This window comes from Hippoglossus hippoglossus, chromosome 17, assembly GCF_009819705.1.
Source record: "Hippoglossus hippoglossus isolate fHipHip1 chromosome 17, fHipHip1.pri, whole genome shotgun sequence".
Lineage (NCBI taxonomy): Eukaryota > Metazoa > Chordata > Actinopteri > Pleuronectiformes > Pleuronectidae > Hippoglossus > Hippoglossus hippoglossus.
The window spans coordinates 2,714,121-2,731,015 of NC_047167.1; the positions used below are offsets into that span (position 1 = coordinate 2,714,121).

The 16,895-nt window shown below is 40.0% G+C and overlaps 1 protein-coding gene across 1 annotated transcript in view; it reads left to right on the forward strand.

Moving 5' to 3' along the window:
* Positions 1-16,895, forward strand: part of LOC117777906 (cadherin-18-like) — a 147,064-nt gene that overhangs the window by 57,869 nt on the left and 72,300 nt on the right. The window contains exons 3-4 of the mRNA XM_034613002.1: positions 3,370-3,664; positions 11,952-12,071. Coding sequence (XP_034468893.1) covers positions 3,370-3,664; positions 11,952-12,071 — 415 coding nt within the window. The remainder of the gene's footprint in view (positions 1-3,369; positions 3,665-11,951; positions 12,072-16,895) is intronic.

Sequence of the window (16,895 nt, forward strand, 5' to 3'; positions counted from 1 at the left end):
TCCTTCCTCTTTTGAACATTACCATAGGTACTGGAGGTCTTAAAGGCTTTTTTAAGGATCAGGCATTTTGAAGAGTATACCAATGATGTAGAATTGTGGGGTGAATGTAGTGCAGTTCATAAATTCAGGCTTCGACATGAAATAGTTTGGACTCGCAGATAAGCCCCTCAGCTCCTTGAATCCACTTTGTTTTCTGGAGGTAAAAGCCCGTCTTCTTCGTAAAACCTTTCCTGAAATATGAAAAACATCTCCTAACCTTTATGCTACTAAAGTAATGAAGTGTTTTTACATTCACCCACAACTGAGATTAATCTACAGTTGATAATCATCAGGTCAAGTCAAGCAATTGTCACTTATGCCCAATATCAAAAGTTATAAATCTACAGAGTACAACAAGGTGAGAGATCAGAATATATTGCTTGGACAAAGAAATTCATAGACATCGGGGGTGGTTTTAACACAAGAGCCTCAAATAAGATAAAAGTTTGGAGGCTAACCTGAAAAGGCTTGTAGGTTTATGCCTGCACTCCCATATTGTGGGAAACATCATGAGCATTGGTTTCACGTAAACCAAGTTATAAGGGAGGTATTAGTGAACAATGGGCTTGTTGTTGGTTAACGGGTTATCACAGTTTCATGTTAACACATCCAGGAGACACAGAGCTACATCAGCATTTATTGAGTCATATCTCAGTCCACTTGGAGAGGGTCATTCATACATTCATTGTATTTTTAGCTCCGCTTTGGTCTCCTCAACTGCTGAATGCTCCACTCATCAAGGCTGATGGACGCAGGGTTTGAGGAACGGGAAACTGAAATAATGAGCCGAACGAGGCTACAGTACAGAGGGAATGATAACTTTGTGGGCTCAGCACTATGCGTCGCACACTTTACATTACAGTCGGCTCCATTGATCAATTGTTGATATATAAAAGTGTGTGTGTCTGTGTGTGTACATAGGAAGAGTCTGTAGGGGAAAATGTCTGCGTTGACATTTTGTCCGCAGCAGTTACACCTTCCTTTTTATTGCAGTCATAACTGTATGGCAATTAAAGATAAGGAGTAATTACAAGATAATGTTGTGATTATCAGAGTCTATTTTTAAACCAGGGTCGTTCTGCTGGACCATAAGAATCACTTTTTTGCAAAATCCACTTCCTGTTTAATTTTGCATTAATATAACATTTCCTGTCGTCGAAGTTCCTACTTACCTGTCAATTTACCATCACACACCGTCACTTGATTAGTTTCCTGTCCCTGCACTTCCCAGCCAGGAAACCCCTTTAAAAACACCTTTCCATCTTCTTCTGTTCTGCCTGATTTGCGTGTTTCCTTTGTATTCCAGTGTTTGTCCTTGTGTAGCTTCCCTGTCTATGATCCTTGCTTGTGTTTCCGGACTTTCTGGGTGTTTGCTCGCCTCTTGCCAGTTTTGGTTGCTGAGTTTGAGTACTGACTCCTTGTGTTTGACCATTTGGACTGAGTGAGTAAAGCCAACGCCTTTTATCTTAAACCCTGGTTGAAAACCTGCTGCAATTAAAAGTGAATGGCTTGTAAGTTTTTCTGGAAAGTTTGTTTAAAATCACGCTGATATCCCAATTTTATTTCTAAAGTGTTATCATAAATGTAAACAGCTCACATTTACCACCAACAGTTGACCACAAAGTCTTTTTTGAGGCCAAATCTTAAGCTCAGTAATTGGCACAAAAGAAAAAAATCGTTTTTGTAAAATCATGTGTGACAGACTTGGAAGGCAGCCTGTACTGATAAACTAGGCCATCCAGCTATTAAGTGCATGCGATATGGAAATGCTCACACAGGATCTTATTGCAGACAACAGATCCGGAGCCATTAGTCAGTAACACACAAAAACAATCTGACAAATATACATGATGTAGTTTCACAGTTTGTTTCACTGCAACCCTGTCTTTTTAAAATTAAGTTTCTATGCACAATTCAATTATGCAAAACATAATGCCGTGCCTTCGTACATCTCCTACAGCTATACTCAACCTCCAGACCCCTCAGATCCGACTGTGCCTTCGCTGTTAGAGCTCCATCCCTCTGGAACAGTTTGCCCTCCGCACTCAGCTCGGCAGAGTTTGTGGATTCCTTCCAAAAACTTTAAAAAACGAATTTCTATCGCCTAACCTTCACAAAATGATGTCTCTTTATGGTAAACTGTTCCTTATGTTTATATAGTTTGCTCGGTATATATTGTTATGTGTACACTTTGTCAGTTTTGTATATTGTTTGTTTTGCTTGTATCACTTTGTAAGTAGGATACCAGACTGGAATGTAAATAAATGGTCTGTGAATACAGCGCTATATGAATATATAGCGCTTTCCTAGTCACCACTCAAAGCGCTTTACAGTACAGTTTTTTACAATTTGTTTTTTTTCACCCATACACACACACATTCATACAAGGCATCTATGTGCAGCACTTTCTCTATTACACATCACTCAGACACTGTTGGCCCAGCCATCAGGGGCAGTTTGGGTCTTACTAGTATCTTGCCCAAGGGTACTTCGGCATGCGGAATGGGGAGACTGGGATGAAACCGTTGAACCTTTTTCTTACCGCTCAACTTCCTGAGCCAAAAATACATGGGAGGAGGTGGACGAGCTCAGTCTGTTTGTCAGTGACAGAACTACTAAGAATTTGTAGGAGTTTTTGATTCTCATGAATTTCTCAGACCTCTCAGCCACATATAGAACGACAAGGTTGTTTCATTTGTTTCTCTTCTCAGCCTGTTTTGTCCTTAGTAACATATGATCAATGTACCAAGTGAGGAAGTGCAGCAGCAAACAGTCCCCACATGGTAGAAGAAAACGTCTGGGTTCCAGTATTAACGGGGCATGTTAATCAGCAGCTGTAGTATCATGGATAATTTAAGATAAGATTATGCCATTAAGGTAGTGTTACATTTCATCAAGCACTGAGTATATAGCTTCAAAGTCTGCTGCCACACTCAACAGTAGAGCTGCGATCATACTGAAATACTATTTATCAGGGTTTTTCACTTTCTCTGATACTTATCTGACTCTGTCTGTTCATCCTTAATTTGCTCATTCGGCTCAGGATGGACTGCATGTTGTAGAATGCGTTCTGTCACACTCTTCTTTTTTTCCATTTACTGAGACAGTAACTTGTTTCAGATACTGAACCTTTTGTACAGCCTGTCACACTCCAATCCTCCAGCGCTGCGGCTTCTCCTTCCCTGATTGGATGGTCGTGCCTCTCGTTGCCTGCTCCTCACCATTAACTGACCACTCATCCTGACACTTGGCTATTACTCTGTATTACATACTTGTCACACACACTTTACCGCTCCCCCTCCCTCACTCATTTTCTCCTTACATCTCCAGCTCCACTCCAACTCTGACAAGGGCGATGGCTCTGTGCGATACATCTTGTCCGGTGAGGGGGCCGGGTCCGTCTTTATCATTGATGAAACAACGGGTGACATCCAGGCTGCCAAGAGCCTGGACCGCGAGAGGAAGTCCCAGTATGTCCTACATGCAAGGGCCATCGATCGGCAGACAAACCGCTCACTGGAGGCAGAGTCAGAGTTCATCATCAAGGTCCAGGATGTCAATGACAATGCTCCAAGATTCCCTGATGGACCGTTCTCAGCCACTGTGCCCGAGATGTCTGACGTTGGTAAGACAGGTGCCTTACTCAGACTCTGACTTAGTCAGGACAAACAAGTGTAACGAATAATGAACAGTATCAGTGCTGAAAATGACTAACCTAATTTAGAATTGTCATTATTAATGTAATCAGTACTTTTTATGGTATGACTAATTATCATGTCTAAAGGCCATGAGAGCTGTTTACCTGAAAAAAATCTACACTGCAAAAATAAATAGCATTATTTAGGTAATTAAATGTTGCTTTAAGCTCTGCAGTACAACTTGCAAGTCATTGTGAGAAATAGAAAATAATCTTTTCTTCTGCCTTTACAGAGAACAAACATAATTGTTTAGTTTCAAAACAATCCCAAACACAAGTTTGCCATAACTTGATACTGACACATCAGAAGCCTATATTTCTCTCTTCAGAAAACATGTCTAGGTTTCTTACATCGGATTTGCTGAAAAGCTGAAACATGACACTGAACTGTTCTGTCCCTACTCTAAGCTGAACAAATATGTACCACTGTATCAGCTGCGTCAATATGAGGCCACCACCAAGTCACCGAGTTAAAACAGTAACTACAGTGGAAGCCGCTTATAGTGATCATGTTGGTCCCGGACCAACATGATCACTATAAGTGGTTTAGTACGATAAACAAATTGTGTAGCTTCTGTGTGATAGTCCCGGAACTCGAGTTAAAGGTAACACTGCGCAACACACACACACACACATTTTTACTGTTCAAACATGTATGAAAAGACACCAAATGAAACCTGTAAGCGTATTACCTGATCACCATAACCAAATTACTTAAACAGCATTTGTATAGGAACGATTCTGTCCCAAGCTTTTCGATCCATATAAACAGTTGATCACTGTATCCATATGTGGTTTTCACTGTATTTTGTTCAGCAACTTTTGATCTTGGACATGTTGGATATCAGCCGCAGTTGGATAGCAGCTGTTTTATGCTGATGTTTGTTGCACAGTACAATTTTAGATATTTATTTTGGTAGTGAAAACTGAAAAAAGCTATTTATTTAAGTGCCTGTATAAGTGGGTTTATATATGTTTATTTGAATCAAGAAATGTTTCTCTAATATGCCAGCAAAAAAACACATCAACACATGAGAATATACTCGTGTTTTTACTTCTGACATAAGAGGAACTTAAATTACTTTACAAAAACAAATGTAAAAACAAATGATTGGAGGAAATGAAAACAAAATTGCTCCAGGCTGCTACTGGGTGGTTGTTTAGTGTTTGGAGCATTATTGAAATTGAACCATATTTTTCTTGTTTAGAGATTTTCATCATGTGTGTGTTCAGGGACACAAAACATCTCACCTGATTTTTTGATTTAAGAATTATTCACAGCACTTCCCCTGCTATGGAGATTAGTAGAAAGCCCCCCCCCCCCACTAATCCCCATCATAAATCAAGCAACATGACTTTGTAAAAAGAGACAGAGCATGACGACCAGCTGAACTCGTTGCAACATTTTACTCATTTCAGTCTCTGCCTTCAGTTCCTGTCTTTGTCAAGCCAAGCCAATTTATTTTATTTAGCCCCAAATCATACGGGCATTCATCGATAGGACAACACCCTCCAATTTCCATTTTGAGATGGATAATAATAATAATAATAATGATAATAATCATAATAGTTGTAGGTCTAATATTAAGACTAATAATAATACTTGTAGTAGTCGGTGTTAAACAGGTGGCCTGTAGTCACAGAGGTAACCTCCACTCAATTTCTGAAGGCAGAAGTACCTGCAGAAAGTGACAAGAGACGGGACAGCACAAAACTACAAGAGTAAAAAGACGCAGCGTTAGTAACATGCATTAATGGGATGTGAATGTGTACAGATGGAGAGGGAGAGAAGGAGAGAGGAGCTTAGGGCATCATGAGGAGACCCCCAGCAGTCTAGGCCCACTGCGGCATTACGAAGGGACGCTTCAGGTCTCTCCTGAGCTCTTTAGTGCCAGACCATTAAGGGCCTTGAAGGTGAGGAGAATGATTTAAAATTCTATTCTGGATTTTAAAGGGAGCCAGTACAGGGAAGCTCATATGAGAGGAATTAGATATCTCTTCCTAGTTCTCGTCAGTACTTGTGCTGCGGCATTTCATATCCACTGTAGAGTCTTTGGGGACTTGCTAGGGAGGCCTGATGATAATTAATTGCAACAATTCAGCCTAGAAGTCACAAACACATGGGCTATTAAGTTTTTTTCTGTGTGCATAATGTGCATGGTTCTGTACAATGTTGCATGTGTGAAAAACTGGATTTGGGATTACTGCCTGCCCCCCTCTGAATGTGTTTACCTGTTTAGACTGTTCTCCCTGGTTTTTTGACTTGTATCTATGCTATGGACTAAACCATGTGTGTGGAGTGGTCCAGGACCTTGATACAGAACAGAACAACAAACATGGTTAATAGCAGATTAAGAGCAAGCTTTAGAAAGAGATGATTGATGTTAGGTTTATTAATAGCTTGATTAATAAGCTTGAATTTAAAATGGCTGCAACGCCTTCTGGACACATTCATCATGACACAACCCAGTTTCGGTGAGACAGAATAAATCAATTGGTGTTTTTGGACCAGAGGAACCTTTTAACAGTTGCAAGCACAGGGACTGATCGCAGTTCTAAGAACATTGTTTTAGCTCCTACTTCAGAGTAAGTTCTCGCCCACCACAAGAAAAAGTTTGATTGATGTAAGTATACAATGATTGGTCCAGACATGAATGTAAATTGATTGAAAGAAAGCATGAAGCACCAAATTCAGCCTTTGAAGAAAAAAAAAGGGTAAAATATTGGCCATGAGAACAAGAATGTGAAATCGTTTTTAGCTCATTCAAAACCAAAAAAAGTTGTCTGTTAATTTGCCCATGATAACACACAGCTCCAACCACGACGACCTCCACCTTATTGATGTTGCACAAAGAATTATATAACACTGTGCATTGAAGATAACACCAAATAGACCAAAACACTTATGGAAGTGAAGGGGGACTCTAACAGGAATGTAACAGCATCCCAGTGGGCCATCCCTCCCAAAAACAATGAATTCCCAACCCCAGTGAAATGATAAATATCTTACCATGTTCATCAAAGTGGAGATCGAAGTAAAAAAAAAACTGGATTTGACCCTTGTCTAGGTTAGAGCCAAAATTGAATGGGTTCTTTCTTGGCCCATGTCAATCAATCAATCAATCAATCAAATTGTATTTGTATAGCCCATATTCACAAATCACAGTTTGTCTCATAGGGCTTTAACAAGGTGTGACATCCTCTGCCCTTAACCCTCAACAAGAGTAAGGAAAAACTACTAAAAAACCTTTTAACAGGGTAAAAAGAAGGTAGAAACCTCAGAGAGAGCCACATGTGAGGGATCCCTCTCCCAGGACGGACAGAAGTGCAATAGATGCCACGTGTAATGGAGAACATCATCAAGATAAGGGTATTTGCAGCATTGATAAGGGTAAACACTTTGTAGCATAATGGAAGGTCAATGAATTGATGGATTATTGTCAGTAATGGTCGAGTATCTGAGGAGAAATATTATATATCAAGCAGTCTTGTTGTAATCATAGTCTATGGTCAGCAGCCACCACGATCATGATCCACCACCATTATCAGATGTCAACACGATACAGGATCCGCCATTATTATCACGATCAGCCAGCACGATACAGAATCCGCCATACTGGGACCACCATTACGATCACGATCTCTGATACGCGATCCACAGATCATAATTCACGATGTGGCCGCAGCCGCAGGCCTGGATCTGCGGACGAATGTCCCTTTCTACCACTAAGTTTCATGAAAATATGTTTTGTAGTTTTTGTGTTATCCTGCTGACAAACAAATAACCAAACCAACCAAAGCATAACCTACTTGGTGGAGGTAATAGGAAAATTGTTGGTGACAAAAACATATTGGGTAGTGAAAAATTGTAAACACCTCAGGAACCCTAATTTTAAATGAACTTAACATTTTATGCACAGCAGGTTTGCCATGATGAATGAGATGGATAAAAGCTTTGGCTTCACCTGTCTGCTGCTACATGGTCAGGCTAATGGGCTGTGGCTCTTTACAAGAGCACTGCTGACAGCACACACTGCATTTTACTGCAGCTTGTACTTCGCATTCAGGGGGAAGTTCAGTATGTCACATTTACATAGAAACAAGATATTTTCATACCGTTAAAGAAAATAGATTGTGGCTTGAGTTTTCATTTCAGATTTTAATCAGATGCTAGTGCATCAGTAGTGACAGCAACATTATGTTTAGTGTTCAGGCATGCTTGTGATCTAATGTGTTTGGGAGGTTTGTTTTCTAAGCTAGAAAATGGGTACAAGGACCAGAGTTGCTCTTAAAATCACAGCCAATTTGATAAAAGCTATCATCTTATTTTAAGTAGAGATCATAGAGATATAAGTGAAGTACACACAGGGGCGGATTTCCAGGGGGGGACAGGGCCGTCCGGACCCCCCATCCAGAGAGTTGTCCCCCTCAATATCATTGCAAACATAAGCAATGATAATGTTAAATAGTGATACAATATTTTCATAACGCATGTTCACTAATTATGAATGCAAAACAATGCATTCTTATACCCTCTCCTTGCCTCACAGTGGTTTAGTCCACTGGGCACTGCTCCACCTCTCCGTGTCACACACATACACACTCTCTCTTTCACTCTTTCTCTCTCTCTCTTTTTCTCTCTCACTTAGAGTCATGTCATCTCAGTGTTGACTGATTTCCTGAAAGTCGCAGCTTTACAACAGTTAACTAAAAGCAAAGAATGTGTCAGACATGTTACTTTATTTCTATCACTAAATAGAATAAAACACTTTTATATTTAATCAGACGGCATATTGTCTGTTTTACCTCACAATTGAATCTTGAATCTAACCTTGGCCACCTTGGTTCGTGCAGCAAATGTTCATAACTATGAATTTTCAACCGATTTTTGGGCCGTTCTCTTTGTTAAAAATGTCAGATATGTGTATTTTTCACAGAATGCTTGGTTCCATTATAAATGAAGGTTTTCATACAAAAGTCTCTCAACTTTTCTTGAAGAAAATACAATAATATTTCTATAAATATGTAAAGGGATTGTTCACTGAAAAAGTTCACTATGCCGATGGAGAGGTGGATGAAGTGTTTGAGTCCAGAAAACACTTAAGGAGTTTCCAAGGTAAACAGCCAAGGAGACCTCTTCTTCAGACGTAATAAAACAACAGAAAAAAACCATAACATGCCTCCATACTGCTCGTGTGGTGTCATCCAAGTGTCCTCAAGCCCCGACATTCAAATTCGACTCAAAACAGCGTCATTTACACCGTGTTTTTAGCCTAAAAGTCTGCAACCAGAGGTAGCAATGCAAGCGGACCTAGCGATGCTAACACACGCCCCTCGCCTGCCTTTGGGCGAGGAGGATATCAGAGGACAATTAGGCTAAAAACACTGTGTAAATGACACCGTTTTAGCTCGAATTTGAATGTTGGGGCATCCGGACACATGGATGCAGTATACAAGCAGTATGGAGGCATTTTGTGTTTTATTTTCTGTATCACATTTGAAAAATTGATCACAAGCTACTTTAATTAAGAAGTACTGAATTAAGTAAAAACACTGTTTACCCCTGAAACTCCACTTCACCCACCCCTCCATCTGCATAGTGGTGAGTAGATAATGAGTGAATTTTCATTTTTCGGTGAACTACCCCTTTAAGATTAACATACCTAAAACAAATATGTAAGTACATTATTATATATACATATAAAAATATATATTTATACACAGTACATTCTGTGGTCCCCTTTGGTGTCCTCTCCAGGAATTGCTGGAGTACACAAGACGAAAGATTGAAGGTCAACTTGACATTTTTTGACCACAGATGTTATTCAGTTAATGGTATTGGTACATTTCTTTGACATGGCTTGTAAGAGAACAATAATAATAGCTTGAATTTATATAGCGCCTTTCAAGAAAGCCAAGGAGTCTTTAAATGTGTCCGTGGGGACAAAAGAGAAAATAAAATAAAATACTTAGCACAAAACAGCATATAAATAAACAGCACTAATGGCAGGGTGGATCATTAACTGAGGGCAAAGGCCTCATAGTGAACAGGTGGTGTTTGAGGAGTTTTTAGAAGCTGTCCAGAGATGTAGCGTTGCAGATTTCGGTGGGGAGAGTTCCAGAGGGTGGGGGTTGTGGCACAGAAGGCTCTCTCTCCAAAGGTTTTGCAGTTTGGTGTTGGGGATGGAGAGCAAACCTGTGCTTAGGACGCCTTCTGAGCGGAGTGTAGGGGTGGAGGAGGACAATGAATTGGCATATGATGACGTATATACTGAAGCGTTTTGATGTGCAATGGCATGAAGGGGCTGCATACCAATGGTTTTCCTATATGCCCTGGTCCTGATAACAGGCCTAAATTAAACTCGGCTGTTGTAGGTATGTGAGCTCTTTGCACACCACTGTCAGTACCTGTCAAAGATGAGAGATTAACCACAGATAGACGCTGTGCAACCACAAGTTAACAGCGCGTTTCTGCAGTTATATGGTGCTGTATGTTTTTGCTATTGAAGTTCATTCATTCACTGTCGAAACCAATGCCAATGTTAATTATTCTACTTCTATATTCTATTCAAACACTGTACAGCCTCGGAAGTCACACAACTGATTTTAATTCTCGTACAATGGGATGTGTCAGGTGAAAGAAAGCTTGTGCATCTTTTAATTTAAAATGAAACAGTTTTTCTACTCGTACTAGTCATAGCTATATCTTTGCTTCAATTGAAGTCGCATGTTAAACACTAAGGCTGGACCCTCTCATCACTTTCTTACGGTGAGTCACTGTGCTCTGAAAAATAGTTTTTGCTCGGGGAGCACAACCTCTTTTCTTTACACAACTATGGCTGAATCTCTTGGCAAGTCATCACCACCTGCTCCCCTCAACATTAACTACACCAAAGCTCTCATTATTTTGAGGGGTTTTCCACAATAATTATATATAAAATAACAAATTTCGACTGGGCTGCCAGCCAACATCTATTCATCAGAGGTAAACTAACAATCTCACAGAGAGCTGACCATTGGGTTCAGAGTGGCCATCTGTCCTTTTCTTCCAGATGGTTTTGGGTGGTGTAACAGTCTTAAGCACATATCTCAGCCATTTGTTGTATTTGCAGTTAGAATCACTCTCACTGTGGACATGTTGACATGTCTGTCATCAACTGTTGCCTCTCTCTCTCTGCAGCAATATTTTTCTTTTCTTCTCAGTCGGCTGTGGAGAACACAGAAACACCACCAGCGACATTTTCAATTTGATATAGCTCCTCATCTGTAGACTCCTTCTAATGTTCCACTGCATAACCAGCCGTTGCACTTTGGGTTTTTTTAAATGCCGTTAGAAGAAAATAATGTGAATAAATCTTCTCTGGGTCCATCTTACTACTCCAGCATATACTCATGTTAAATTGGTAGTGCAGCTCTGGGGCTATATGCAGTTAACTACACTGGCTCATTTAAGGGGCTGCTACTGTGTTTACTTAAGTTTTGACAAGCAGTGAAAATAGTTCATGTAAAATTGATGCTTTGTATAAAAGTTTAAATGTTTGGGTGTGGTGTTCTGTTGTACCAATAACAAGGATGTCACAGGGTCCGGGAGTACATCGGAACATTGCTGCAAGGTTCATTAAGTTAACCTGGGGTTGGTCTCCAGTGATGGCATCTTTTAGCCTTAATCATATTACAGCATGGAGGCAAGCAGAGTTGTAGACCAGCATGTGCTTCATCAGTGGTGTGTGTACACCAACATTTCAGACACATGAAAACTACTTAACACGATGATGAGCTTCTTTGTTGTATTTGGCTGAACGTGTGCCGCGGCTTGGCAAGAACAGACAAAGGATGTGGAACACGTAATAAAAACAGTGTGAGGAATGGAGGTCCTTTTGCCTTGCATGAGTAGTTGGTACTATCGTGTTGTGGACAGTCTGCATGGTCACACATTTTGGGATGTGCCGAACACAGGTGTCGGTTTAAACCCTTATGAACTTGGACAGATAAAGACATTTGAAACACTTTAATATGATCTGCAGATCAAGGTGGCCACACATATGAGATTGAGACCCTGGTTGAAATATACTATAGTCTGTAATATTAGGTAAAGAAGTCACCCTACACCTACATTATTTATGTATGCCAGTGATTTGTCATGATCAAAACCTATTATTTTGTGGTCAGTACCAATCAACATCTAATCGTTCCTATTTGTTCCTTCTATGTGCAGGAACATCCATCTTTCAGGTGAAAGCCTTGGACGCAGACGACCCCACCTACGGGAACAGCGCCAAGATAGTTTATAGCATCCTGGAGGGACAACCCTACTTTTCTGTTGACCCCAAGACAGGTAAAAGTGCCTCTCTGTTTACTTGAAAGAGATCTTACCTGCTGCCTAGAGAAGGCTCAAACAGAAAGGCACAGTAGCTAGGGAGCACTTAGCACAAGCGGTGCTATTAACAAGCTACTGTTGCCCGAAAGCCGGGAAAGAACTGTGATTTTGACTTTGTTGTCCGAGTCCATTAAATGTTTGGGAAAAAGTTCCAGTGAACTGCTTTTAGCACTGGAGCCAAATCTGTTGGCGAGTAGCACAGGTGGCCTATCAGTAGACAGCCTCCACCTGCTCAGGGTTTTTTCTTTTTTTGCATGGTAAAAGAGCAGGTGCATTGCAGGTTACTTTCTTTGTATAGCTCACACATGTTCAGGAATCCCCGCTGAATTTTTGTTTACTCGTAACAATTATTCCTCAGGAAAGAACATGACTGATTTTATGACTTAATGTGACTGTAAATTTTTAAATTGTACGTAAATGCATTATGTTTATTCTCACAGATGAAAGCAACCATCTGTGAGAATAAACTTGGCCTCAATCATCGCACATCACAGTGCAGAGGTCCATTGAGCTGCTTAATAGCCCCCATGTCCCATGTAATATCTGGGATTTTCCCAGTGTTGCAAGTTTCGGTTTGACTACATCTGAGAGTGTATTGTCTCTATGAATTTATGCCATCAAAGGTTCAGTGGCAGCGGGGTCATGGTGCTGCATGAACCACAATGTCAATGGCTTCTGTCCCATGCGGCACCTTTTATTGGATCTCTTTCAGTTTCCCTGTCACACCTTATTTTCTCTCATCGCTTTACTGTCAATGTCAGATTTCTGTATGTTCAAAAGTGCTGGAATTCTGTGTTCCTTTAGTGACACTTTTGCACAGCTGCTACTTTGACTTGCATATGTGATGTTGTTATTCAGGGATTCAGCAGTAAACATGCAGTGCATCCAGTTTTAGAATTACTCTTATTCACAGATGTTTGCACATGTGTTAGAAAAAAAGTCAGCATCAGTGGAAACACTGAAACAAACAAGTTTACATATAAAAAAAACATTAATGGAAGTGACCCAAGAATGGAGCGCTAAAGAAACAGAAGCTAATCCAAATGTGGGCATCACTTTGGCTCTCTCCACCCATCCAAAGCACTTACATGTATTTCCCCTCCCTCCATGTATTCTTTGCTAAAACACCTTTTGGTCCACCTACGCTCAAGATGGTATCCAAGTTCCTACATACCGCTAATCATCTGTGCTTGATAGGTTTTAATGTAATTTCCCTCTTTTAGTGATGAATGGTTTAAGTGGTTGAAGTATTGTTGCTAACCTTTGGTTGCATTGATCACCAAGGTTTTTTTCAGTCACATCCCCATGCTAGAAAACAATTATTACATTAAACTTAATGACAATGTCTGGAAGTTAATGCTGTCTACAAAGTATACCCATGACAAGAGTGGCTCAAGTTAGGATCCTGGAGCTTGGACATGTCAGTGACAGATGTATGCCTAAAATGACTGGTGGGAAATCCTGAAAACCAATAGAAATTGGGACAAAAATTCATCCATTCAAAATTGATGCAATTAATCAGAGACAGTGCAGGACTATATTTTCACTCTGTGACTTCCCTTGTTCCTTATTTAATGCTGACTCAAAATGTTGCAGACATTTACCAGTTTTACCGACAATATATTTGTTCATTTGCACAGCTCTAATTGAATCCATGCAGACTCCACTATGTCTTCTTCCCGGATCGATGATAAGCGACGATGAATAAAAAACACATTCTTTACATGAACAGCTTTGTAGCCATTCCTTTATTCGTAGGCTAATGAAGATATAAAAGCTAATTACAGTTTGAATAGGAATATATTCTTGACTGTGACACAGATGTTGTTGTACTGATTTAATTACTGCTATGGAAATAATCACAATACTGAATGTTCGTATGCTCTTATAAGAGGCTACAGGCCATGTCACCTCCTCAATCCATTTAACTCAGCAACCAGCCTATATTTGTTCACATCCGAACTTCCACTCACCTCACATCTATTCAAACACTGTACAGCCTCGGAAGTCACACAACTGATCTTAATTCTCGTACAATGGGATGTGTCAGGTGAAAGAAAGCTTGTGCATCTTTTAATTTAAAATGAAACAGTTTTTCTACTCGTACTAGTCATAGCTTTAAAATTGTACTTATTAAAATGATTTGCAACAAAGCTTCAGGGAACTATGTGCATTGTAAATCAAGTGACTGTTGCGGTTAACATGCAGAGCAGACATGAAATAAGCTTTCTGTCTAGCTCTGTCTTTCCCAAACAAAAGCTTTCCCAGGCATGATACTATGTCCATAAAAGACACAAGGGAACAGGCCTTGTAGAGACGGTGTACAGAGAATATTGAAGTGTCCTCAGTGTGCTTTTCAAAGCATATTCCATTCAATGTGACTGGAATTAACTGGAGCCAGAAAATGTTGCAGGCACCATATCTACATGTTGTGCATGTGTGTGTGTGTGCGTGTGTGTGTGTGTGTGTGTGTGTGTGTGTGTTCGCTCATGTGTGACAGCTTCACAATGAGATAGACTTTATGTGGATCTAGCTATTTTAGTGTGGCACCATTTCATTTATGTTAAGTATCACTTATTGTGTTCCCTATTGAGTACAATAGAAAATACTGCATGTCTGTTTACTGCCTCTGGCGGGACAGAATATGATAGATATTGTGGTAGATTCCTTCTCAACTAACAATGGCATGTGCTCCTATCTCTAAAACACTATCCGAAGAAGTGCAACTTAGTTTGTAATAACTTCTTTCTGTCCATTTATTTTTCATAATAAATGCAGAAAAGTAAATCAAACTGATAATATATATGAATCAATCTTATATCAAAGGCAGATGGCCGCCCACACTGGCTATTACAAATGTAGTTTTTCACATAGCTACTATAGCAGATATTGTGATATGTACTCCTGTCTAAAGTGATGCTATTCGAATTTGGTAAACTTAAGAAGTCTGTATAAGGATAATAATGGAACTGCCATTTGTATAAATGTATTTCTTGCATTGTGTTAGAGGATATAATAAATAGCATCCTGATTGTACAAACTGATGGGGAAATATTTTGGCAGCTACAGTATAGTTGCAGAGAGGCATAAAGGAAAGATTTACATTCATATCAATTTCCCTGAATGTGTCATTAAGTGAAACTCAGCCCCAAGCCTTTGGAGTATGAAATACTTACCCCCTGTCGATATTAGGGTGGCTCTGAAAAGTTTGTTTCTCTCTCATTGATGCTAGATGGCAGATGTAGTCAGGGTGGATTCACTGCACTTTTCCTGACTGCTAAAGTTTAAGCATTTTTTATGGGGGAAGAAAAAGTATAAAATATATAGAGAAACTTCTCAAAGCAGCTCTGCAGACTAATCCATGTCTCCACTGTCAGCATTTTCAGAACACTCGTATTTTTCTCAGTTTTCGTATTGATCGTCCCACACAAACCGTGTGTGTGTGTGTGTATGTTGATTTGTAGCTACATGACAGGGCGCCCACATTCTATTGTTCATTTTGTCAATTAGTTCCTGATCTGGGTGTCGCACAGACCCAGAACACAACGCAGGTTTTTTAGCAGCAGTCTTTGCTCTGTGCACTGTAGGCTGTGCTCTGTTCTTGTGTTGGTATCAGCACTTTTATGCACACACTGTTCCTGCAAACCTTCACAGTTCTTCCCAAGTCAAGGACAGACTCGATGAGGGCCCCAGTGGGACTGCATTATGTGGATGCACTGTCAGAACATCTAGGCTGAATCTACAAGTCCAAAGGAGTCAGCACTTACCACAAACCACTCAGCTCCTACAGATCTCAGGTCATAAAACCAGAGGAAACACTGGTTAACAAATGGTACATAGGCTCTGTCTTGAGCTTTTAGAATGAGTGTATCCTTCACCCCAGCTTGATCATGTTAACTAAACCTTAAAGGGATAGTTCACTGAAATATTCACTCATTATCTACTCACCACTATGCCGATGGGGGGCGGGTGAAGTGTTTGAATCCACAAAACACCTTTGAAGTTACAGAGGTAAACAGTGTTTACCGCCAAATCCAATACAATCAAAGTTACTGGTGAAAACGTCTTCAAACGTAAAATAAACAACGGAAAAAAACATGAATTGCCTGCATACTGCTCCTGTGGTGACATCCAAGTGTCCGTAAGCGACAGCATTCAAATTTGACTTAAAACAAGGTCATTTACACCGTGTTTTAGGCTTAAATATCCGCTGTGATCCACACGTGAACCCATCTCCAGAGGAGGATATCAGATCCTTATATTTATGTATTTATGTCTTATACATATTTTTAAAGCATAATATAATGAATTAACAATGGATTTATGAACCCAACAAACATACATCAATGTGATAAGAACTCCTAAATAAACAGTAACCATCTGGGGGGGGGGGAATAATTGTCTGTGTACTATGACATTTCAGTTTGGCCCATGTTCCATTCGCTAACATGGAGCATGTGGGGTTTAGGACCTATACTGCAGCCAGCCAACAGGTGGAGGTCCAGATTATTTGGCTCCGCTTTCGGGGACTGTCGCAATGTCCATCTTCAAATACAGTCGATGACAGCACTCCACTGAATTGAGCAGGTCACAAAATGGCTCCCAGGAAAATGTGAGGAATCGACCATGCATATGTATGATCACAAAAAAAACAATATTTATGTTTCAAGTATCTATTTTTCAACTGTATTCTAATTGTAGTAATATTAATATCACAGTAACAAACATTTGTTATCAGTAGTGATGTGACAGAGGTAGCAAACTGGTCACTGGCAGCACCAG